This window comes from Plectrocnemia conspersa, unplaced genomic scaffold (genome assembly GCF_051122295.1).
Source record: "Plectrocnemia conspersa isolate PC_06_02 unplaced genomic scaffold, ASM5112229v1 ptg000009l, whole genome shotgun sequence".
Taxonomy (NCBI): domain Eukaryota; kingdom Metazoa; phylum Arthropoda; class Insecta; order Trichoptera; family Polycentropodidae; genus Plectrocnemia; species Plectrocnemia conspersa.
Window position 1 is genome coordinate 6232425 of NW_028277173.1, and position 25480 is coordinate 6257904.

The 25480-nt window shown below is 31.9% G+C and overlaps 2 protein-coding genes across 5 annotated transcripts; both read left to right on the plus strand.

Moving 5' to 3' along the window:
- Window positions 1-349: 349 nt before the first annotated feature.
- On the plus strand, window positions 350-7071 carry sax (type I BMP receptor saxophone). The gene is made up of 11 exons (XM_088191850.1): window positions 350-514; window positions 2630-2801; window positions 3136-3205; window positions 4087-4196; window positions 4266-4372; window positions 4434-4563; window positions 4628-4853; window positions 4919-5104; window positions 5172-5506; window positions 5576-5801; window positions 5927-7071. Exons 1-11 carry the CDS (start codon window positions 463-465, stop codon window positions 6077-6079), a joined length of 1767 nt encoding a protein of 588 aa, XP_088047976.1. The 5' UTR covers window positions 350-462; the 3' UTR covers window positions 6080-7071.
- Window positions 7072-13407: 6336 nt separating this feature from the next.
- Window positions 13408-24771, plus strand: LOC148231722 (uncharacterized). 4 transcript variants are annotated; one of them, XM_088193016.1, is made up of 12 exons: window positions 13408-13549; window positions 18887-19010; window positions 19078-19185; window positions 21482-21568; window positions 21632-21798; window positions 21863-21961; window positions 22029-22151; window positions 22344-22512; window positions 22584-23098; window positions 23168-23292; window positions 23664-23883; window positions 24034-24215. In XM_088193016.1, the coding sequence occupies exons 1-12, from the start codon at window positions 13517-13519 to the stop codon at window positions 24172-24174; spliced, it is 1911 nt and encodes a 636-aa protein (XP_088049142.1). In that variant the 5' UTR covers window positions 13408-13516; the 3' UTR covers window positions 24175-24215. The 4 variants fall into 4 exon arrangements, with proteins under 4 accessions (XP_088049142.1, XP_088049141.1, XP_088049140.1 ...); XM_088193015.1 differs by lacking the exons at window positions 13408-13549; window positions 24034-24215 and adding exons at window positions 15973-16138; window positions 24256-24771; XM_088193014.1 differs by lacking the exon at window positions 13408-13549 and adding an exon at window positions 15973-16138.
- Window positions 24772-25480: the final 709 nt, after the last annotated feature.

The following is a 25480-nucleotide window of genomic DNA, read 5'->3' on the forward strand; positions in this document are numbered from 1 at the left end:
TACATTTTCTTGCAAAAACTTTTTTTTAATATTTTTTTTTAAATTAATTTTTAATTTTCTTCTTAATACTCAAAAATCGATTTATTTATTTTTTAAGATATGCAAATTTTAATAAATTAATTTAAAATACTTTTCTTTTAATAAATAAAGTAGTTGTTGTTACACGTTAATGTTGGTAGCTCTGCTTATATTTCGCCACTTAATGTTGAATATTATTAATAATACACAGGATTTAAACAGTCGGTATGATTAAATATAATTAAATAAATTGTACATAAAATAAAAGCGCAAATAAATAATGATTGAAAGATAAAAAAAGAGCGTCGCAAATAATCCGTGGGCCGCGAGCAGTGTTGCCAACGCTCGCGAGCGCCGTACGTCGGGAGCTGCCGCGGCGGCGGAGAGAGAAGCGAAGACGAAGACGATAACTCCTCGGCCGGAGGCTCGGTGTTATGTGCCGTGATGGCGGCCAGGCCGTGGCTGCTGGCCGCGTGGCTCGCCGCCGCCGCCTGCGGTCAGTTACGTTTCGTCGTTTGCCCCATGTCAACAATCCCCAGCGCCTGACACCCGTTTCTTTCATGGGGTGCTACGCCCCAACCGTACCATCTGGGGCACTCGTTCCTATTTAAAACGCGTCTTCGATCGAGGAAATGCGATCCTACAATTGTAAAAATGTGCATAGTGCGCCTATTGTTTTTGTGCGATTGTGCAAAATTGAGTGAACCGATGAATGTGGACATCTTCATGGCCGATGTTTTTGGTCCACGTATTAAAAATAATATATGATTGTTTTAGTCGCTGACGTTTGTTTTGGCCAAAATAATCCATTGAAATAATCGCCTTTGAACATAAATACAATGATGGTGTGGACATGGTCGACACTTTTTGTCGAAGTGTGTATTTTAAAGTCGAGTTTAATTTGGTCGTCATTTTGTATGTTTTGATCATTTAAAAAATATGTAATGTCATCATATTTTATATTTATTTAAATATTTCTTTATTTTCGTGCAATCGAAAATATTTTAGTACTTTTAACTGACATTTGATATGCAATATGAAAAATTCGTCTAGCTATCTATAGTTTTAAGCTGCATGATGTTCAAACGATGTGAAGCTTTCGGAAAATATCAACCCACTCGTTTCGACTAAACCAGTAAACCCTGAAGCTACCGTCCGCTAATAAAAGTTTATGTTTGAGTTCGTATAAGCTGTGAAAATGATTCCTCGGCTACTAAATTTTTTATTTAATTACGATCGGAAGCAAGCTCACAAAAATTGAGATCTGTTTTATCAAAATGGTTGAATTAAGATTTTTTTTTAATTAAGTAAATAATAACGTGAAAGATAAACAATTTTATTTTTAATAATTAATAATAAAATTACTCACATCTCTGATGTTGAGCATCCAGTAATATTGCACTTGACAAGTGCAGGTGTATCGAACATTTAATTTATACAAAAACCAACTTGATAGCTCTCGACAAAAGTCAAACCTGAATTTCTTGGGACAAGATTCTTAAGTAAAGTGAATCGTTGGGGATTCCGTGATTAGATTCCCTAGTCGTGCTGCAGAATGATCTTGCATCTGTTTATTATGGCTCTTTTCTCTTACTATAAAGCGCTAATGACAATTTATTGATAGATTTTAATAAATGAAAAAGAATCTCACTTACCTGTTTATGAGTTAGTTAGAACTGACTTTTTACTAGCAGTTAGTCTTTGTTTTTAATCTCCATCTATCAAATAATCAATAAACGGCTGTAATTCTTGTTATTCTTCAAGTAATTTGCATGTGTTGATGCCTAGATCAGACAAATTGTGGGGAAACCGAATACCTTGTCTTATTAGTATCTGTTGATATTGAATTGGTAGTTCCATCTCCAATGGTGTAGATTGGATTGGCTTCAACTTTGGCCCGTACAACGTCCTCATCCACTATGCTACATAGTCCAATTAAGGTTTATTTTTCATGTCAAAATTTACATTTAATTTTTTGAACTGTTGTTGACATTTTTTGAGGTTACCATAAATATTGCAAATATTTCCCGTTGTATCTGTTGGATTTTTTCCTGTTGTAGCAGGCAGCTACCATAACTCTTTACCCCTTCCCGGTCATGCCCAAGTTAACTCGGAAATTTGTGAATTCTCTACTTTAAAATTAACAAATTTCTTATGAAAATTATCTTTTTTTGTTAAAAATTAAATTTGTACGAATATTTTTACAATAACTGCATTTTTTATATTGCTGCATAGGAAAGAGTGTGTCCGTGCCAGACGTTTTTAAGTCATTATTATAACATAAAAAATATTGAGAGCCTCTGAATTGCTATAAAAATAATTCCAAAAAAGCTGAATAATATATAAAAAAAATATATAAAATAAATTATTGAAACATACAAATACAAAAATGTAATAAAATAAATCAAGAAGAATCATTAATTTTTTCTATAATCTTTTACTATAAATGCAATATAAAATAGTAATAAATAATTAATAATAGAAATAATTATGGAAAAATACGTAAAATTAACTCACTCTCAGATTTTTATAAAAACCGATTACGTACATAAAACTATAAGTTGATTTATGTACTTATTAATCTGATCTAATTGTTGCTCTATTTTCATAGGTTGCCTGGCGGGAATCCAAAGAGGAAGTTTGATAGATGATGGAGGAGACGACGACGATGCGTCTGCGAACTCGCTCGCGTCCCCCAACTCGCCCGACATAAGCGAAATGCTCGATCATCAGAGACTGCTCGACGCCCAAGGCGACGCCGCGAATTTCGTACAACATCAAAGGTAGTATTTCAGTAAATAAAAGGTTGTTTATAAACATATAAGAGGCGAATAGATAAGATTGTGTTGTGTCAACACACAAGTCATGTTCGATTAAATTTTATTGCACGCCACGATGCGATAACGTAAATGTTGTATTGCGATAAATTTTAACAATACATAAACACTTTCTTTTGTTTGTTTTTAATCGTTTATCGAAGGAGGCGGAGGATACGAAAAAGGTATATTATCTTCGTTGATCTGAATTATTACCATATTTTTTCGTTGATTATTTATTTCTTTTTTTATTACTAATAAACATAAATTATTTTATTTATAATTAATTTTAATGTCTTAGATACGAATGTCTATCATGCGAGGCTCCCGATTGTGTGACGAAGATGGAACCCTGCAGAAATGCAATACAGGTTAGTGTTATTTCAAATCCGGTGCTATTTAACAGGGAGATATTTAAAATGTTCCATCAATTTTGCTGAATTAATTCAGCAGCAGCTGATCTTAATTCTGATGATTTGATTTACATGCAATTCCGCACAAAACAAATGATGAAACGAATCAAATCTATTTGTACATTGAATTTGTTCCAAAAATTATATACAACAGATAATAAGTTATCGAACATAAATTCGAATAAAATTATGTATTTAACCCTTTATATGCGGAATTAAATTTCATAAAAATTCAGGAAATGTGTCAATTATCAACTAAAAAAAGTTAAAGATATAATTATGATTTTTTTATAAGTTTATAGTCATTCTCTGCTGCGTCTTTATTCACCTTCAGAATTTAATTTAAAAAAGTAAAAAGTGATAAAATGAGGGGAAAAGGAAAAATATATATAAATGTTTTTGAGTCATTTAATAAAAAATAATTAATAAAGAATATGGAAATTATAAAAAAAATTCCAGATAAAAACAGGAAAATAATGCAACAATTTTCTTGTTTTTATCTGGAAAAATAAAAATATTTTTTTTTGTATGTACATGTATTATGATTTTTATAGTGTGGGATAAATACTATTATATATAAACATATTTTATTCAATATTTGAATAGTTGAAAATAACGAATAATAATAAGAACCCCAACTGCGATGCCTTTATTTCTCAAGAATAAGACATGGCGCTACTAGAACCGGCGATATGACTAACATAACTAGTAATCGCGGATTTGGGACAGACGGTGTATACATAATATAAATTATTTTTACATTTATGAACAAAAAATGGTCAATAAATAAATTCACCCAACTATTTGAAATAATAGCGTAATCATTAAAAACATTTTAGTGCTGGAAGTCGCACGTCAGAGACTCAAACGGAGAAGAGAGATTCTCACGAGGCTGTACCACCAGGGAAGACCAGCACATTATGCTCTGTCATCCGCAAGGACCCTATTCGTAAGCCTTAATAATATTTTTTTTTATTATATTATAAGCATTAAATCACATACGCATGTTCTTGTTCAGTGGACACAGAAAAAGACACACAGCCGGACAGTTCAATATAACGTGTTGCACCGGTGACATGTGCAATAATGGCGAATTTCCTGAACTGCCGCCATTGATATATAGAGGTATATTATAATGACTTATATAGAATCGTACAATAATAATTAAATATCTATCTAATTTCAGATTCCGTTCCCACTGTTATGTGGGCCGGCTACGCTCAATCTTGGAAGCTTTGGGTCGCCGTGATAGCGCCCATCGTCATCCTCGGCTTACTCGGTACCACTATATTAATCATCATGAAGAGAGCGCATAGGTGTGTTTTAAAAATATATGTTATATACTATAAGATATTTAATATTATAACATTACACATTTAGATCGCGAATGTCTCGCGCCATGCGAAAGCTTTCGATGCAACGTTCTGGATTATGTGACGACAATCCGCATCCTCAACAGCAATTATTACACGCCACAGCAGCAGGCGATAGTACTCTCCGAAGATATTTAGAGCGTTCTTTAACATCTGGAAGTGGCAGCGGTTTACCATTGCTTGTCCAAAGGACTTTAGCAAGACATATTACTCTTGTGGAATGCGTCGGAAAGGTATTATATTGTTATCAATCATGTTGTGTCTAAAATGGGTCGATATAATATCGTTTCAATTTCAGGGGCGTTATGGAGAGGTGTGGCGAGGACAATGGCATGTCGATAGCATAGCGGTTAAAATATTTTTTTCACGTGATGAAGCTTCGTGGCAACGAGAGACTGAAATATATAGCACTGTTTTATTGAGGCATGAGGCTATTCTAGGATACATTGGGAGCGATATGACTTCCAAAAACGGCTGCACTCAGGTACTGTATTGATATTAAGTTGCACTTAAAAATGAACTACTTTATTGTTGATTTTCTTAATTTTTAGCTGTGGCTCATCACGCATTATCATCCCCTGGGGTCGCTGTACGATCATCTAAACAAAACCACTCTGACGCACCATCAAATGATGGCCATTTGCCTCTCGACAGCGCACGGCTTAGTGCACCTTCATCATGAGATATTCGGCTCTCAGGGCAAACCGGCGATAGCTCATCGAGATATCAAAACGAAAAACATATTAGTGAAAGTGAACGGCGAATGCGTCATCGCTGATTTCGGACTGGCCGTCACTCACGTTCAGTCCACCGGAAAGCTAGACGTCGCTCCTAATCCTCGCGTCGGTACAAAGCGATACATGAGTCCTGAAGTATTGGACGAAAGGTAAATTTAAGATTATTAATATTTTATCATAGTTTACGTATATGTAATTGTATTTCTGCGATTTTTCAGTATAAACATGGATTGCTTCGAAACGTTTAAACGTTGCGACGTATACGCGTTAGGACTGGTGATGTGGGAAGTGTGCCGCAGGACGATGTGGAACGGTATAGCCGAAGAATACAAACCGCCGTTTTTCGACGTGGTACCATCAGATCCCTCGTTTGAAGATATGAGAAAAGTCGTATGCGTGGATGGAATGCGGCCGTCGCTATCTAATAGATGGGCCAGTGATGCGGTATGTTAAATCGTTTCATATATGATTTGTATGACTTATCAACGAGTCGCCCTTTTCTTTTTTTCTTGGAAACAGTTTGGCATTACACATATTCGCTAAATACATATTTTATTTCATTTTTTCAGACCTTATCCGGTATGGGCAAGCTGATGAAGGAGTGCTGGCATCAGAACCCATCAGTGCGGTTGCCGATTCTAAGAGTGAAAAAGACGCTCGTGAAACTGGCCACGGCCGACAGCAGCATACATCTAAACTCTGACGCCGAAGTGTGCGTATGATACTCGAAGATTGTGTACATATAACGAGACTCGGACGTTTCTACGATAGTAAATGTATATACTTTAGGGTGTGTTGTTATGAATTTTATTTCAAAACGGAGTCTTTGTTTAGTATTTATTTGAAGGCGATGACTTAAAATGCGTGTCTTTAAATACGTGCGTTTCAATGATCGATTTGTTGTATAATTGTTACATATCTCAAGTTTTCTCGTTGATATCGCACGTGTTTAGGAGCACGTTTGTATTTTATGGTTCGATCGGCGTTGAATTACGTGAGCGCAAATAAAAAAAAGTATTACAATAAGGAGAAACAGTTTATTTTTATATGACGACGAATGTATATCTCATGTATGTGTATAAATTGTGTAAACCGCACGTTTTGTAAATATACCGTTTCGACCACTTGTTAAAAATTAAATTCACATTTTGCGTATCTTTTGTATTGATCTAAAATTGTGTATAGTCTAATTTTCTATAAAAAAAAATGATGCTTGTAATACTGTTTTCGCGAAGGCTATCGTGCGGTGCCGATGATTTGTGTTGTGAAAATTCGACGTATCACTATTTTGACAAAAAATTTCAATTCTCTCATATCACGAGTTAAATATATTATATACGATTAAATGTGTAATTTGTTTCGAAAATCATTTATATTTTTGATGCTCAATTCAGACGAAAACTACTTATTTTTAATTGAAGTGCTGCCAACATAATAACAAAAGAGGGGGAGTTATATTATTAACCGCACTCTCAGTTTTTTATATAAAAATATGTTTAATTATTACTATTAATTTGTAATATGATCTTGTGGTATTTCTTTTTTTATTTTGATTTTAATTTTGTCTAATATGATTTTTCAAATTTATTTTAGAATATTTGAAATTCTAGTGTAAAAAACAAACTAATATAAGACCATCGATATTTATTGAATATCTTATTTGAATAACAATCATTGTATGGGAGAGAATAAAAATTATTTTTCTTTCTGTTTTTATCAGATTTTGGTTAAACTTTCCTTATAAATATCTCGGCTAAGTTAGTCAGTTTGATAATGAAAAAATAATTTTTCAAGTAAGGTTTTCAATTATTTCGATATGTTCCTTATTATTATCTGCATTTATAATTTCATCGAATAGGAAATCCTCTATCCTGTTTGTTTTAAAATAATTTTCATACATATCATACAAATTCAAACTATACATATTTGAACTTGTGTTATGAAAACACCGAAAAAATAATCAATATCTTATTTATATTGTATACATATTTAATTGGAACAAAATGCATCATCAGTATACACATACAAAACACATATGCACTTGTAAATATAATATAATATTTTTAATTGTTTCAGCATTCTCTCAAGAATGCTGATTTGTTATTGTAATATCTTAAGTGTGGTGAAATTATCAAACATCTCAAAATATCATTTGTTAAATATATCATCTAGCGCTACATTTTTTTTTTGTGTGTGTATGTGTATATAATGTGTTATAGACTTAGTTCTAATCCCACATATCTCATTTTGTCGTCAATGTTTATATTTGCAAATGTTAGTACAATATATATTATTAAAAAAAATATATATATATTGTATTTAAAAAACAATATATATTATTTGAAAAATATATATTGTATTCTTAATTTCTCGCCCAATTTTTCTAGTATTTTCCCAAGCTCAAATCTCTAATTAGGATATATAGGGAATCTGAAAGTGTTGACAAAATGTGCTGCATGGGATTAGTACCGAGCTGATGATATGCGTTATTTTATTGCATTGTATATATATTTCTAATAATATTTTATGCCATATCAATGAAACATCATTAGAATTATTTCTATTATATTTTTCATTATTATTATTATGTAAATGTTGAATAATTGCCATAAATATATTGTAATAGATAGTCTCTAACGAATCTTTTGATTATTGTTAATACGTAGTGATACTCATGATATTGTGTATAGTTTAATTGTTCGAAATAATGTGTTCATTGCATTTTGGTTTTGCATGTTTTGATTATTTTAATTATGATTACGAATAGTCTTCCTTTATTTATTAAAAGTAATTTTTATGTTTAATATGTTTTCGACGTAAATTTTACTCGTAATGGTATAAATGTGGGGGCTGATTTATTTGGTTGGCCACAAGCCCTGTGGTGGCACACTGATGTAGCGAGAGCGACACTATCCCTTTGGCGATCACGACGACCGGTGACGCCTTGTCCGCCGATCTCATAACATACATTAACTATGTAACTATTATAATATACACTTTAATAAAATACCACTGCAGCGGCCCAATCTGTGTCTAATTGCCACCCGTCACCATCCGTCCGCCAAACTGGTAACCGACGATGTGGTCATGAACATGACAAAATGGCCAATATAGACGCCGTTGCAGAACCACTCACCGGGTCCCTGGTTCGTAACGCCGACTCGAAAAGTCAACGTCGGATCGCCTGCGTCTCCTCTACACTACGCCCTAAGGATCTAAACGGCACCTATCGTTCGCTGCACCATACGTCGCTACTTTATTGCCTCTGTGCCTCCAATCATTCAATTTTATTCTTCCTCGCACCAATTCGCTGCATGCTATAGAGAAATTTTCTCGTTCGCATTGACTCACTGTTTGCTATCATTTTCACTCGCTCCACCAATGCCAATGTTGTATTTGATGGCTTCTGTTCTTCTTCTATTAAAAGTGCGCCTATTGAGGTACCTTTGCACCATTCATTTGGTTGGATTATATGTGGAGAGTTTGACCAGTACTGGAATGACGTACCTGTTAATTCTTTCGACCCGACTGTTTTCTCAAAGAACACTATCTTGATTTTTCTTTGCAGTGCTGCTTAAAATCGTTTAAAACTGTCTCCCTTTTGAAGTATTTCCGATTTTGTATTGGGTTGATGCAAGTCTGCGTTTTTCTATGAATGTAGTAATGCAACTGTCACACTAAAAACATTTGTCACGTGTAGGTAGTGAAGCAACTAAATGTTCTTAAAATTCTGAAATGTGGATTTTTAATTTGCTGATAAACCACACGGAGTTAGCCAAACATCTAAGTACGACATTTGCGTTCCGAATGAATTATCGGCTGCAAATTTAATGTAGAGTTGCAACATATGTTTCGTTAAGTGCAAGAGCCCATTTGCATCGGTTAGTGATAGGCGGTGAAAAACATGTGGTGCAGACACGAAGAAACATTGGATCAACTACCAATGCCGAAATGCATGAAAAAGTTGAGATTTGTGTTTGGTGCGGTGAAAAGGGTGGTTGCTTCTATGAGCTTTTTAAAAGGAACGAAACAATCGGTCTAACGTTGTCAAATTCAGCTCTTCCTAAGGACAGAGAAATCATTGAACCGAAAATGGTAATGTTTCGCCAAGATAACGCACAACCACATGTGGCTTTGACAACCCAACATAAATTAGGGAAGTTCAATTTGCACGTCATTAAGCATCCACCATATTCTCTAGCCCTTGCATCCTCTGATTTTAACATATGACAATCTGGCAGCTATGTAACCGCCACTTCCAACTCTTGACCTTTCTGAATAGATAAAGCTTGCCCCGATTTTTGGACTTTGGCGGACGGGTGGAAACTACACACGAATTGAGCCGCTGTAGTAGTATTTTTATTGAATGTTTGTTATTGAAATATATCTGAGTGGACGGGGCACCACCAGCCGTTATCTTCCTGTCGAGGTCCACCAAAAGAAAGTGCTGTCACGTGTGTTATCAAAGTGTCGCTAGGTTTTGGCCATAACGAATGATTCAATAAATATATAAATAGGCCCTCACATGACCATCCACTCTTTGTCCCATGAACTTATAACCCAACATAAATGTCACTGTCAATTATTATTTCTTTACGATTGTTAGCTTATAAAATACACTGATTTACTTCTATCTCTGAGAGGGATCTATTCAAGTTAAACCAAGCTGTCCCAGTCGTTTGCTCTGTAGATGTTTTTCATCTCTACGTTGACAGACCCTCGGATGATACACTTCTTGTCAATTTCGAGGTCTTTCGCTTCATCGTATCGCAGCAGTTTTTTGAAGCAGTTCACCTGATTGTTGGAGGGTCTCTCGCATCTTCTCATGCGCTTCGGCCCGCGTCGCTAATCTGGGGAAAGTGCCTCTTTCATGATTGCACATGACCTCTGTCCCCACTTTCTCTTTCAGCTAATCGTCTCTGATGAGACATCCTCGGCGATCCAGCGCTTGATTCCGTCATTTTCATCTCTGTCCAGACTTCTCGGTCTTTGGCGATGCCATTTTAGCGCATTTTCAACCGGACAATCCCACAATTTGTCTGATCTGATTAAGGTTCGAAAATTTAAAATGAAAGGCAAAGATGGCGTGGATTCGTTTATTGGCAGCGGTAGGACAGGTTAACGCCAGTCCACCTGGCTACTGTTGAAATGAGAACGTATCATGGCAAACAGTTTGCTTTATAGGCATGCTTGTGGCCTTAACAATATTTATGTTGGCCATAACGCGATGTGATACAATTAAAAATAATATACTGACTTAATCCTACAGCTAATATGCTAACTTAATCCTACATTAGTTTTAAAATAATGAGTAGCAATAATTTTTCGGCGCGTACGATCGTAAGACAAAGGTAGCTTAATGGCATTTTTTCTGTTCTTTATTACAAATTATCAATCAGTATTTCAAATTTAAATTATGCGTTAAGTCGTACTTCAATCATTACGTAATTTTATTATTTTATCAAAAAAATTAGGGCTTCCGTACAAGATTCGTCTGTGTGATTATATATAAATATTTTGGCTTGCCCGTGTATACATTTGTAAGGTATAGTTTTTATCACACATCTCACCGTTATCACTCAACTGTAAATTAACACAACTTGTAAATTTACTATGGTCCAAATGTTACTAAGTCGTAGTCCGGTCGTTATATCAAACATCAAACAATATCCTCTCTGGATCTTAGCATTTTTATGTTTGTTTTACGAAGATTTATTAATCGATTTTATTGTACATTATTACTATATCTATAAAACGACTAAAATAAACATATTACGATTGTTGTACAAAAAATATTAAATAACTTGTGTTTATAATAAATATATTATAGTAACGATTGAACTTTAATTTAATTTGTTTGTAAGTTTAATTAAACATAAGCGTCTCTCAATTTTGTATGTATGCAATTAATTTAAAAGCTGCTTGAAACTGTTTTTTGGTGATCGTCAGTCATTCTGATGCATTTATTTAAAATTGAGTAACGCCTATGTTTGATAGTTATATTAATATCGGTTCTAATATACCCGTAACAAAGCCCAGTTTGTTTTAAAACATTATATATTTAATATGAAACAACAAATTAGTTTATACATGAAAATAAACAGAACAGTTAAACAGTTGGATCGTTTCATTGACCCTATTGTACATTAATGTATTTTCTTTATATTTCAGAACCATAAATACATTATTTAATAACTATACAATATATTAGAATGAAAATATCACTTAAACAATATTGTCACGTCCATACGAATGTGACCTTATTGGTTCTTGACAATCAGTTTGATCAATAAAAATGTAACAATTGTTGACTACAAGATATTTATTGCAATATGAGTATTTTAAGTAGTGTAATCGTATTATCAATGCTTTGATAACTACTCAACTAGAGATTTCAATTCATGGTGGTCATTTAGGGGGACAGGAGGGCACTTGCCTCCCCCCCCCCCCCCATTGAATTTAGCCAGAAAACTTCATGTAATTCAATGAAATATGAAACCGAAATATTGAAAAAACGACCATTGACACTCGAATTTTTGTCCCCCTCCCCTGGAAAAATATGAAATGACGTTCCTAATACTAAACCAGAAATTATCGGGTTATCTTTCAAAATAAATCTATAAAAAAACATTAAATCTATCCCGAAAATATTTTTTAAAACATTAATTTTAGTGAAATTTTTTGTGACTTTTTAAGAAAAAGTTTTTTCTCGTCGGCTTGATAAAAACGCATATTTAAACGGATTAAATGCACTTGTAGAAAGGTGTACCTTCAAACCAAATGTAAGGTGTCAAGTACAAAACCGAAAGCGTCTACCAATTTAATCATCGCCGTTACTCAAAAATAATTCTAGCTAGATATTTATTAGGTAATAGCAAATGATCTGTTTCCACCCCAAAATATCGCATTGGACTTACATAAGCTCGTATAGTTTATAAGCTCGACATAAATTGTACTGAATTCATTTCCGATAGAAAAAGTCAGAACTTGACAGAATCTACCATTTCGCTTCCTTCCATAAATGAGTGTTCAGTAGAACTAATACCACAAGTAGAAAGAAAGCAACCGCATTCCAGCTCCACATCGAACCAGGTTTAGCTAATAAATCACCGGAATCCAAGAGTTTAACTAAATCTTGGACTTGGACACTACGTAATGAGAATAAACGGGTATGTATACATGTACTAATAATTGCACACATTGTTGGTTCATATTAAAACGAATTAAAAAGTAATTTATAATTATATATAAAAATATTTATATATAAGTATATATAAAAATAATTGCTCCACAAGATACTCACGATGTTATTATTTCTTATTGTAGGTAAAAAATATTACATTAACTGATTTTCTCTACGTTCTTTTTTCGCTACGATAGTTTTTAGCTTCACCAGGTGATGTTTTGCTTTGAGATAAAAAATGTTTTAAATACGTGTTATATATCATAATAATCCAATCCTTCCAAAATACTTGATGTGTATTTTGGAAGCAAAACGAAATAGTGAAACTACTTAAAATTTCTTAATTCTAAAATTATTAGATTTCCTTCACTATTTTATTTTATCTTATTGAGTTTATCAATGTTCAAAATACAATAATTATATAAATGTGTCTTAAAATAATTATAATAGTTAGGTTAGGTGGCAGGGGTAAATACTCTGCCGCGTTCTGAGCTAGTGTGAGTAATACGCTCATACTTGAACACATTTTAAGGGGTTGGGTTTTAATATTAGTAATATAAACAGTTTCTTCATCTGCCCTTGCTGCTTCTCCAATTCATGCAATGTCGTGCCAAGTACAACACTGATTATTTTTTTTAATTAAAACAATAATAAAATTTAGTAAATGGTCGACTTGCAGCATCAATTTATATTTATATTTAAAATCAGTCACATTTTTTTTATATAAATATATTAGTGAATATGTACTGTACAGTTGTACTATCAAAAACGTTTAATATAAAGATTTAGAACCGCTGGAGTTTCGCCAAATATTTTATAGATATAATCTGGCGATAATGCCAGAGTACGAGTTATCGCGCGAAAAGAGTAAGCGATACGCGACATCTAAAAATAAACAACTAAAATATATATATATATACATATATATATTCGTTACTAAGCTACTTATTTTCAAGTACTAAGCAATCGTAAATTAATGTTGTTACGAAAAATCGCAGCATTTTGGATCGTAAGTGCCTTTTATTTAATAACAATTGTACATTGGCCATACATTGATTGACTATGAACTGATTAAAAATAAACATTCAAGTTCATAGTCGATGAGTTTTGTTTAATTCAGGCCAAGTTCGTATACCTAGAGTTAATATTCAATAAGGTTTCATTTATTTTAATATAATTCCTGTTTTTTATTATTTTATTAAAAATAATCATTCGAGTTCATGGTCGACGACTTGTATGAAGTGAAGGCCAAATGAATAGAGCTTTAAAAATTGAATACATCTTGCATTTTAAAGTGTTATTTATTATTTAAGCAAATTAAAAAATAATATTATTACAACAGCATTTTTAATTGATTATTATATCAACAGGGCCGTTTTTAGAGATTGCCCGCCCACCCGAGATGTTTCGACCTCTCCTTTTTATTGATTGATACAAAATTAAAAATATGAAAAATAAAATATAAATATTTTTCTTCTTTAAATGTGACTAAATATATTTTCTTATACCTTTCACAATATGTACGTTCTTTGTAGTTTTTTTTAAACAAATATATTTTTTAATACGCCAGTTACAAATTCCACTTTTATTTTGTATTCCGATGGTTTTAAATTGTTATGGTGCATTCGATCTTTTGTGGATTTTTATCTACAGAAATAGGCTTCCGTCTGGCGCTGTGGTGTCGGAAAATATTATATTATATCATTTTCGCGAAATCATTCACCATCAGAATATTCCTATGATCTCGGTGGGACGTTCCATCTAAGGAAACTTTTACTTAAAATCTTGGAATCACTTTTAAGAGCAAATACAAATTACCATGCGTAAACGACTTCTGCATTATTACCGACTTCTGCAATTAAATAATAACCCTTTAATATATGTATAGCATATTAGCTAAATCACAACTGTTATAATAATTCTTTCATGAATTAATTTACATTTTTATAGCTAATTTTTCACATTCCAAGATTTAACTTTAATGCTTTAATGTAGTCCCAGTATAAATATTATTATATTTTGACTCTTTATGACTGACTGAATTGACTTAAATTGTTAAGTACCGCCTAATATGTGTAATTAAGACCCAATCATGCGTGCATTCAGTGTATATATTTAAGTTGCTTTACCGACTTCCCTTTCATTTCTAAAAAAACTTTGATTTCAATGTGAAATCAGCAAATATTCAAATTTTATGACAAGAGAACCAACGTACTTCTGTGTAATAAATCAAACTTGTATATCCAATTTCGATTTCTGAGAGTCATGAATAAAGTAAAATACACTAAGGTGCTCCTTGTTTTTAGAAAAATGTCATTTTGCTTAGCTAATAACTTAACTACAAACCCATTTGTCTTTCATGTAATTGATTTCGCTCCGTATTTTGCTACACGCACTAGTTTTGATAAAGAAAGATTGTATTTTATTGAAAGCTTGTAGACATTCATAAAAATATCTTCGCTTGTGATTGAATTATTAAGAGAGACAATATATAAGCAGTTTTTAGTCACAGTAAGATTTTTATTACAAGCAAGATTCTTGCGCCAGTCCAGTAATATCTATAGTTTCATCAACTGCAATTGAAATATTCAGATAGTTTTAAAATTTTAATTCAAAGTTTTTATTTAGTTTTGTTGCAATTTCATTGATTCTTACTGCAATATCATTGAGTGACAGTGAAATATTTTAAATTGTTTTATTTTTTTCTGGAAAAAGTACCTATATCTGCAGTTTTCAGCATACATCGTTTAACAAATCATTAAAACATTATGAAAGTTTAGCTGTGTTCCGAGAACTGGATTTTACGATGCCTCAGCAGTCTAATGTTTGTCTACAATATATTTTAATACATATAATATATCTTTGTAGGCTGAAGTATCTCATACATCATAGAATAAGTTCACATTATACAATTAAAAATGAGACCTTTTACGAGTTTTTATTTTTTCTGAATATTTATATTATACATATAAAAATTAAAAATATATCGATCGATCGTTCAAATTCGAATAAAATTTTTCACTTTATAATAAATGAACAGGGCCTCAAAGGGACCTTTCCTATGCTCCAGTTATTTACATCGACTCGTTCCCCTTCTCGTCGGGCCTGTCTATGACTGTCAACATTTAGCTCCATAATACGTAGCATTACACATTGATCTATTTAATGTCAGCTACGAAGAGCTGTTCATGTTATTTTTGCATTAAGACTATTTTAAAAGAGAACCTAATATAACTAAAAATCATTGAAATTCATGGTCGTCGAGTTTTGTCTAAAGTGGGCCATATGAATATAATTAAAAAGTTTATTGTTTTTTTTTAATTTAATATAATATGATGATAATTTATAATAATTAAAAACTGACATTTAAGTTAATGGACGCTAAGTGGGCCAAAAATATATTATTTAAAAATTCGAATGTATAGCGTGTTTGTTTAGGTTGGTATCGCGCATGTCATCTGCGCTCACGTTGTCAACCCTGCGGTTTGAATGTCAGCGCCAATCATTACGGCGCTGGTCGTTGCAGCGGGAGGGTGTGGCGCTTTCGATTTCGCACAAGTTGCGATTTCTCACTGAAAATAGTCAAAAATCGCACGAGGTACGCCTTTAAAACGTGTCCGAACGAAATGCGACACGTTTGTTCGCCGTTTCGCGCGTTGACCTTGTCCCAAATTCGTGGGAAGGTTATGGTCACGCCGACCCGATTTTGCACCTTTGCCCACATAATAGCGAAGAAAAAACGTTCCGCATTGAATAGCAATCGTTCTTGTACAATTAAACGCGACATCCGCGCGACGTTCCGTTGACAACATAATTCGAAAACAATCTAAATTTAGTTGCTGAAAGCTGCTGAAATTTACATACTAATGTGCGTTCTCTTCTTGACGAATCTTATCATATGGATACATGTGGAACAATTATCAAAGACATTTAAACAGCTTTTAATAGTGATTGGCATTTTTTTATTTATTTTATAATTTAACAAAATCAACTGCTGTTTTTATCATCTTAATGTCTTATATTTGTACTAATTTACTTATATTCTTGTTTATTATAATGATACATATAGTCCTACATTTGTGAATGTATAACAATGTTTCTATTAATAATTGATAAACTTGAGACAAAAACATGTTAACTGACAAACTCCATAACGACAACTGAATCATTCTATAGTTAAGTAATTTTAACTATTTATTTTATAAGGAATAGTTAACAATATTTTGCAAAGGACAAATATTATTAAAAAAATATTGTAATAATAATAAAAATAAACATGTACCCATACACAAAACGAAATGAATAACACATTAAATTATTAATTTATACAATAATTTGGTATTTGTTATCAAAATGTTCAAACACATTCACATAGCTAATAACAACAGTACAACCATCCCACTGCTTAAAAGTTGTAGTTTGAGGGAGGATTCCGCAACATCCCCCTTATGGTAATGACTATCTGAGGGCTGGTTCTTTATGAAGACAATTTAAATTAACAATATATAAAATAATTGTTCCATGAAATGAATTGTTTGTGCATTACTGTTGAACAGATCAGGTGCGAATGAGCGATAGCTAGCCAGCATTGGTCAGAACAGTGAATACCTTTTGTGACGCTTCCTTTTCTAAAGATTTACCTTACATTAATGCACAAAAAAATCGTTTTATGGAACAAAGTATTTAAATGCACATATCTTTTTAAATAATTCCCTGTTATATTTTTGACAAAAGTATCAGTTAACATGTTCTTACCTTGAATTCTCTAACTAATAATATGCTAATAGTGTTGTCTATGTTTGAAATTTGTCGTTAAAGCTTTTAAAAGCCTTACACATTAGAAGAAATCTAAATATATAAAAATCCATATCATAGTTGAATTGAAATTGTTATAATAAACAAGTAATATTGTTGTTATTGTAGCTTTGTATAACTTTGACGATATTTTATATAAATTTGTCTAATAAACTTGCCAGCAAGGAAAGATGGCCGGATTCGCTGCTCAGGCCGCTATTAGATCCAAATGGACGGATCTGATAGACTCGACGAGCATTGACGTTCCCGGTGAGGTAACACAAGGAGTCCGGTCCGTGGTCGGGTGGTTAAAACAGGCATATAACATATTGTTAACAGTTTTGATGTATTTTCTTTCAATTAGCCCCGTTTTTAATTTGCAACATTATTATACATAGTTATATATTTTTTACTGTAACGTATCTTACGAAGCTAAAACTGTAGTTATTTTATATATACGAACCGTCTACAACCCATTGTATGTACATAATAATTAGTTACTAAAAAAATATACACTCACATAGATACATATCGTTGTCCTAGTTACTCATTGTTTTATGCTACATTCGCAATGTATGCTTTAGCTTACAATCAATATAGAATTTCAGTTGTTAGTAGGAGATAATGTCAACAATTTTTATTATATCATGAAAATTTAATGTAAATTAATGTGAGTTGTGGACTGTTTGTATATTATATATTGCTTTGCTTTTCTATTATGTATTATTTATTCATTTAAAATATGTTTGATTACTGTATGAGGGGTATAAAAATGAAGGTAGCAAATGTAGAATATAGTTATCACGCAAAACACTGCAGTGTCTATAGGTATTAATTAATAACAATCAATCACTACATTAGATAGCAAAAATAGTATTAGTGTCTAATAAGATATGACTATTTGATTTTAGAATGACATTTTTTCAATTTATTATCTAATAGGATTATGTTAATTATTAAACAATTTTAAAATCATAAAAAAATAGATTATAAGCTCAACGTGTTACAAAGCCACCAAACAGAAAATAATTATTTTACATACTAAATCGCAAAAGACAGATATAAAAGGACTGTCTCAAGAACCGAAAATCATTAAACGCAAATATATTATTATTAGAAGGTTTTAAAATATCAAAATTATTTATTAAAATTTGATACTCTGAGGTATTTAGATTTAAATCTAAAACAAATAGATGGAAGTGAAAAACCTCAATTTTTATACCCTTAATATATTACCAGTTAAAAAATTAGCCGTTTATATTCAATATATACATGACTCATTCAATATACATAAACATATTAAATTATTAAAAATTCCGATATATTTTAATAAAATCTAATTTAAAACACACAACACTTTTACACGTCATAACATGAGATCATGTATTAGATAATTACTTTCAAGTTTACCTTGAATCTCACACCGTGATATTGACCTCCTCAATTCGGCCGAAAGGAAGTCAGTCATTATGATCAAGGTTATAAAGTTAAAACGTGTCACATTCAGGCCCCTCTCCTATTTAAGGTTATATTAATTTTACATTTTCCATAGGCTTCCTTGGAGGTTCGTCAAGCTGGACGACGAGCGGTCTCATCCTTAGGCGGCTCCACCATGAATCATGACACAATTACGATACTGCACTTCAATGATGTGTACAACATCGAGCAAGCTACGCGTGAGTATATTTTTTTACTATATTTATATTGGAACAGCAAATAATATTGTCGTGTTGTGTTTTTCAGAAACGGAGCCGATCGGAAGCGCTACTAGATTTTGTACAGCCATTAAGAGTTTCTCTCATTTGAATCCGCTCGTTCTGTTCAGCGGAGATATTTTTTCACCGAGCATGTGTGAGTATAGTGTTTTATTCTAAAAGTAATTATTTTTATATATTTTTTCAAAATATTTGTAATTGATTTAATACAACATAGTCAAAATATAACTAATCATTTAATTTAAAAACAGACATATTAATAATTTCCGACTAGATTTATTATTATTATTTTATTATTGTAATGAAAAAACCATGTATTTTTAATTTAAAGCAATTTCAAAATTATTTTGTATGTACATACATTATCAAAAAATGAGAACTTTAAAAATAAAAAAATAAATAATGCAATACTACAGAAAGACATTAACGATCAATGTCTTAAAAAATCTCATTATGTATACAAAAAATAAATATTCTAATCAACGATGACCCAAAATTCAGTAATAATAATTAAATATAAAAATAATTATATACAATATGATAAAAAATATAGTAAAACAGTATAATTCTTATCTTTATAGTATATTATTGTATATATATAAAAAGAGATGGTGATTAAGTGAAATTGAAATGAAAACAATTAAAGAATAATAAAATGGTGATCAGTAAAAATAAACACTGGAATTACATTGCTATATCTTAACACTATACCGATTGCCAATGAGCTTTATAAAAATATGTAGTTTTAACTCTTTTTTTAAATCGTAAATAGCAACAACAAAAATAAGAACAAAAAATTATTAATAATTTTTGGTATACAATTTATGTGATTTTTTCTATACATATTGGAAATGTTGTCGAGTTCTGAATTTTTATGACAGGATATGAGTCAGATGATGTGTTAGCGAATTAGGTATAAATGTAATTAGTAAATACATACTATTTCTAATATGTCATATGTAAATATGACCAGTGTAGAAACATGATCCTGGATGTCATTCGCTTGGATTAGTGCCGCACCATTGTATGTGTCTATGTGTGACCATACCAGCCGGTGGCCAGTCGGCTGTTGTTGAGTATTTGATTAAGTGCGAATATAATAACTTTTGTTTACTTTATATTACCCACTTAAAACGCATGGCCCACGACGAACAATTATATTTTGAAATATAATATCAAAATATATGATTTTTCCTGAAATTTAATGATGCATAAGTGCATCAGATACTATATTTTTTTAATGACGCATATTTGCGTCAACGGCTTTTAACATTACTTGAATGCATATCTTTGTTAAATGACACATTTTAAGTGATTGTATTTTAATATTAAATATTTTCTTTAACTAAGTTATAGACATAAATAAATAATATTGTTTTATTTTTACCCTTTATTATTAAAAATAAACAATAGTGCTATGCGTTATTATAAAATTTCATATTTATATTATTAGGTTTATATTATTAGTTGATGTCAATTTATTTTGATATGACATATACTTCCTAATAGTAATTTCATATTTAACCTCTTTTTATATTCTTAGCATTTTCACATTCACAGTTATCTATATCATACATAAATTTATTTAATTACGATAAAAATAATTAATTATAGTTTAAAAGTGTTTTTTATTTTTATTTTAAAAAAACGAGATAATCATTAGTTCCTCCCAAAAAATATACAGCTCCAATAAAATCGACTCCAAAGAAAACGAGAATTAATTAGATTTCTGTATATAAAAACCTAAAAAAAGTTTTAAATAGAATTTTTATTTTATTTTAAGATATATTAAAAAATATTTCTTTTTTACCAGTAAATATATATTTTTACTAGCAAAAATATAACAGATAGTGAAAATATATACTGTTCTATAATGTGTATGAAACTCAATTTGACAGTGGCGAAACGTCCATTTGCTGTTTAAACCCAAACCTAACCTACACGAATTAACCAAAACCAACTCTCATTAGGTCAAGTCCAAAATAAAACTAAGCCAACTCAACTGTCAGATGAAAATAAGCGAAATTAGAAGTACAGACAGATGTCGCGTCTCGCATATCGCTCCACAGTTTGCCTGCACTTGAATATTACATGTTTTTAACTATAGTAGGTATCCTTACCAATATTATCACAGACTATGAGAGTATATAAAGTATAGCTCATATATGTAAAACATATATACATATGCATATAAATATATAGACATATATATATATTAAAATTAAAATCTTGTAAAAAATATTAATCAAAATTTTTGTAGCGATTAATTATATAAAAAATATTACATATTTTACTTAAAATAGATTAAATTGTAATATAGAGCACAAATTTTGACTATAAAATAATGAAATATGAACTTTGAAGCATACTTTATCATAATCAATTTATTTTTTATTATTTAGTTAAAGGTATATATTTTACCTAATTTTCAGTGAGTACCTACACAAAAGGCGAGCAAATGGTCCCGGTTCTAAACGAAGTAGGAACACACTGTGCCGTCTTTGGAAACCACGATTTCGGTAAACTTAACCTCATGTACAGAAATATTCAACAACTTTTTTATTACCATTTTTTTATTACAGATCACGGTCTCGAAATATTATCTAAGTGGGTATCTATGTGTAATTTTCCATGGTTGATGTCAAATGTCATTGATAATGAGACAGGTCGACCGCTAGGAGACGGGAAGATCACACACGTCGTGAATTGGGAGGGTCGTAAAATTGGTCTCATTGGTCTGGTCGAGCAGGTAATCATTATCAAATTAGTCAACAATGCTTTGATTGAGTGATGTACTTTATTGATGTTTTTAGGAATGGCTCGACACACTAGCTACAATCAATCCCGAAGAAGTGACATTTTTAGATTTCATTCAAGCTGGTACTAAACTAGGCGCTCAGCTGAAAAAAGAAGTATGTAAAAAAAATGTTTGTAATGTCTTGGGATTTAAAATAATTATTTCTTTATGATTCGTTTTAGGGTTGCGATTATGTGATCGCTTTGACTCATATGAGGACTCCAAATGATATGAAGCTTGCCGAGCAATGTGATGAGATTGACTTAATATTAGGCGGACACGATCATGTTTATGAAACGATTTTGGTATTTATTTATTTATAACTATATTTATATGTACTTAAATAAATATTTATAAACGAGGAGGCACTCAAAATCTGAGTTCTTAATGTCAACTTAAAACTATTATATAAATAATTCTGCACTTTGAATATTATTACATATTAATAAGTTCACTATTGTCTTATTTTTATATTAATAAAACATAAATATTTTCAGATGAACGGAAAATATATTATAAAGAGCGGCTCTGACTTTAGAAACTTCTCCAGAATCAGCTTAAACTTTGATAAGAACAACAGTGTTAGCGTCGACATTGAAGAGATCAGAGTGACGTCGAGTTATCTTGAAGACGAAGTACTGAAAGAAAAACTGGAACACTACTCTGGTATATATTTTGAATTGTACGATTGTAAGCATTGATTTTTGTAATATTAATAATTATTTATAATATCGTAGCTATGGTGGAAGGCAAGATGACGGAAGTCCTCGGCACTTTTACGGTTCCATTAGAAGGACGTTTTCAATCTATCCGAACTTCAGAATCGAATCTCGGCAATTGGATATGTGACGTAGTATTAGCGTCCACTGGAGCCGATCTCGTCATATTAAATTCGGGGACTTTCCGCAGCGATCAGGTTCATCCTGCCGGAGAGTTCACAATGCGAGATCTTTCTAATATAATACCGATGCGAGATCCTGTTGTTTTGATCTCGTGCTCAGGCGAAGCGATCCTGAAAGCTCTAGAAAACGGTGTCTCTAAATATCCGAAGCTGGAGGGAAGATTCCCACAAGTGGCCGGAATATCGTTTGCGTTCGATCCAAGCAAACCTGAAGGCAGTCGAGTGGAACACCGGACAGTGAGGATCGGAGACGAATATCTGCAGCTAAATCAGATGTACAGAACGGCCGTTAAAAAGTATATTCATCAAGGGTGCGACGGATATGATATGTTCAAAAATTGCTCAATTATGGTATTGTTTTTTTTTATGTAGTCATACATATTGTAGTGATTTATAATAAGATTATGTTTTTATGTACAGATTGATGATGATATGTGTCCAGAATTGGGTATGGCAGTTCAGAATCACTTTAATGCGATCAACATGCGATTGGGTAAAGCCAAACACTCAAAACATAGACAATCTCTCATTACGCTAAGTCGGAGGTAAAATTTTGTAATTCTATAACAATTAATATTAGATAATAGTGTTTTTGAAACCATATAATACTATTGAATTTTACTAATATAGTAGACCCCCCAATAACACGGTAAATTGGGGACTTGCTATTTGGGTACATATAGTTGGGGGATTAAAAAATACTCATACAATTTTTTGCAATACGTACGTGTGGTGAGATATCCTCCCTTTGGCTAATTCACACATAAAGTAACGGGCATCCAAATAGCACGTCCCCAATTTACCATGTTATCGGAGGGTCTACTGTATATTCATCTTTATCATTAATCAATCATTAAAAGTTATATATTAAGCACTCGTGGGTCACAAAATTAAGTGTTACAAAACTATTTTTCAGGCATAGCTTAGTGAAAATGTTGGACGGAAGTGACCTGGATGGTCCACCCCCAATGAGAAGAGCTTCGTCGATAGAAACCCCTTCTCCGACCGTTCCTCCTGCTTCAAATCCTTCTCATCACAGATTAACTCGCCGAGCGTCGCTAGACGATCTTGAACAACCAGCGTGCCAACTGACACCTAAATTAGAGCAAAGGATCGTCGTTTTAAATTCGCCACAGGTGAGCACTATTATTATTATAAACGTTTTGCTTTTCAGATTAACTTGATATTATGAATCGCATGAAAATACAACAATTGCACGCGCTTGGGTTAAATTATTTGGGATTACATTAAGAAATGTTTGTAACCTTCTTCTTATTTTATTCAAGGACCTAGCGAGGTCGATAGGAGAACAATTATGGACATTCGAGAAGAAGTACCTTTGTTCAGCAATTGAAATTTTAAAATTAAGCATACGCACTGAAATTTATAGAAGCATTAGTAACAAATTGGATTTTGTTAATTGTTGAAATATGTATTTTGTTTAATAAATAAAACCGTTTTAAAGAAAGCAATTGTATGATATATTTTGAATATCTTGTTTTATTCAGAAACTGAACGAGCTGCTCATGCAGAGGACGAGGTGGGAGGCCGACTCTGTGATCAAAGAAGTCGACGAAACGTCCCCGTAATCTCCTCTTTGCCGATTTGTATTATGTAACGTTCGGAGGCGGAATCATTGTGTTTATTACGAACGTTCCTTTATCGTTTATTGATTTGCGTTCTGTGATTTCTGTCTTTTTAATGGTTAGAGATGAGTATAACTTATGTAACGATTCTAGTCTAGATTGTTCAGTATTGAAACGTGCACAAGATAAGTGGTTTTTATTGAAAATTTTGTATACACACTAACAATAAACAAATAACATAGAAAAGAGTCGTTGAATGATATGATTTTTAGTTATATTTGCGAGCTTTCCACTGTCGAAAGTGCCTGAGCCTCAAAGGCGTCCATTGTACAGTGTGTATACAATTTATGAAAATGTATTATGGCAAATCAATGGTTGAGAATATTAATCAATTTTGATAAAATTTTAATCAACGAGACTCACACTTGTATATAAAAATTACAAAAATATTCATTGACAAATTTTGGGTAATTTCCCTCCAGCCTGCTTCGAAAATTAAAATACAGTAGATCCCCCAATAACACGGTAAATTGGGGACGTACTATTTGGGGGACTAAAAAATACTCATACATTTTTTGCAATACGTACGTACGAATGATGAGATATCCTCCCTTTGGCTCGCTCACATATAAAATAACGGACATCTTAATAGCATGTCCCCAATTTACCGTGTTATTAGGGGGTCTACTGTATGTACATATTTACATATAAGCTTTACTTCGGTTATTTTGTTAAAACTTTTTTGCTTACAATAACAACAATAGACTATACATATTGAAGTTGCTGTCATTGGCTATTATAGAGTAACGCGCAAAAACTTGACTATTTTCGCATATTTCCTTCTTAAACATTATTAGTTTTACCACAATGTATAAGAACTGCACATGCTACATAACAGTAGTTCAAATTTTGCAAATAGTTTCATAATCTCAATCTTTCCTATTTATATACATTTTTAAATGTATTATTTTCATATTAGTCTCACTTGAACTTATTTTATTCTCAGCCATTCAAATGCCTTTGTATATATATATAATATAAAGTAAAGTGGATCAAAAGTTATTTTCCTTTATTTCTTAATGAATACTATTTTAAGAGATATGGAAGAAAATTTTAAATGGAAGTGTTTAAAATTCCATTTATTTCT

Excerpts from the sequence above, each read along its gene's own strand:
- LOC148231722 (XM_088193014.1), top strand. The coding sequence starts at position 15,992 with ATGTCATCTGCGCTCACGTTGTCAACCCTGCGGTTTGAATGTCAGCGC. Across the intron at positions 19,186-21,481 it reads TATTTTTTCACCGAGCATGT|TGAGTACCTACACAAAAGGC; the intron begins GTGAGTATAGTG and ends CCTAATTTTCAG. Across the intron at positions 21,799-21,862 it reads TCATTGGTCTGGTCGAGCAG|GAATGGCTCGACACACTAGC; the intron begins GTAATCATTATC and ends TGATGTTTTTAG.
- sax (XM_088191850.1), top strand. The coding sequence starts at position 463 with ATGGCGGCCAGGCCGTGGCTGCTGGCCGCGTGGCTCGCCGCCGCCGCC. Across the intron at positions 4,197-4,265 it reads CATCCGCAAGGACCCTATTC|TGGACACAGAAAAAGACACA; the intron begins GTAAGCCTTAAT and ends GTTCTTGTTCAG. Across the intron at positions 4,564-4,627 it reads ATCATGAAGAGAGCGCATAG|ATCGCGAATGTCTCGCGCCA; the intron begins GTGTGTTTTAAA and ends TTACACATTTAG.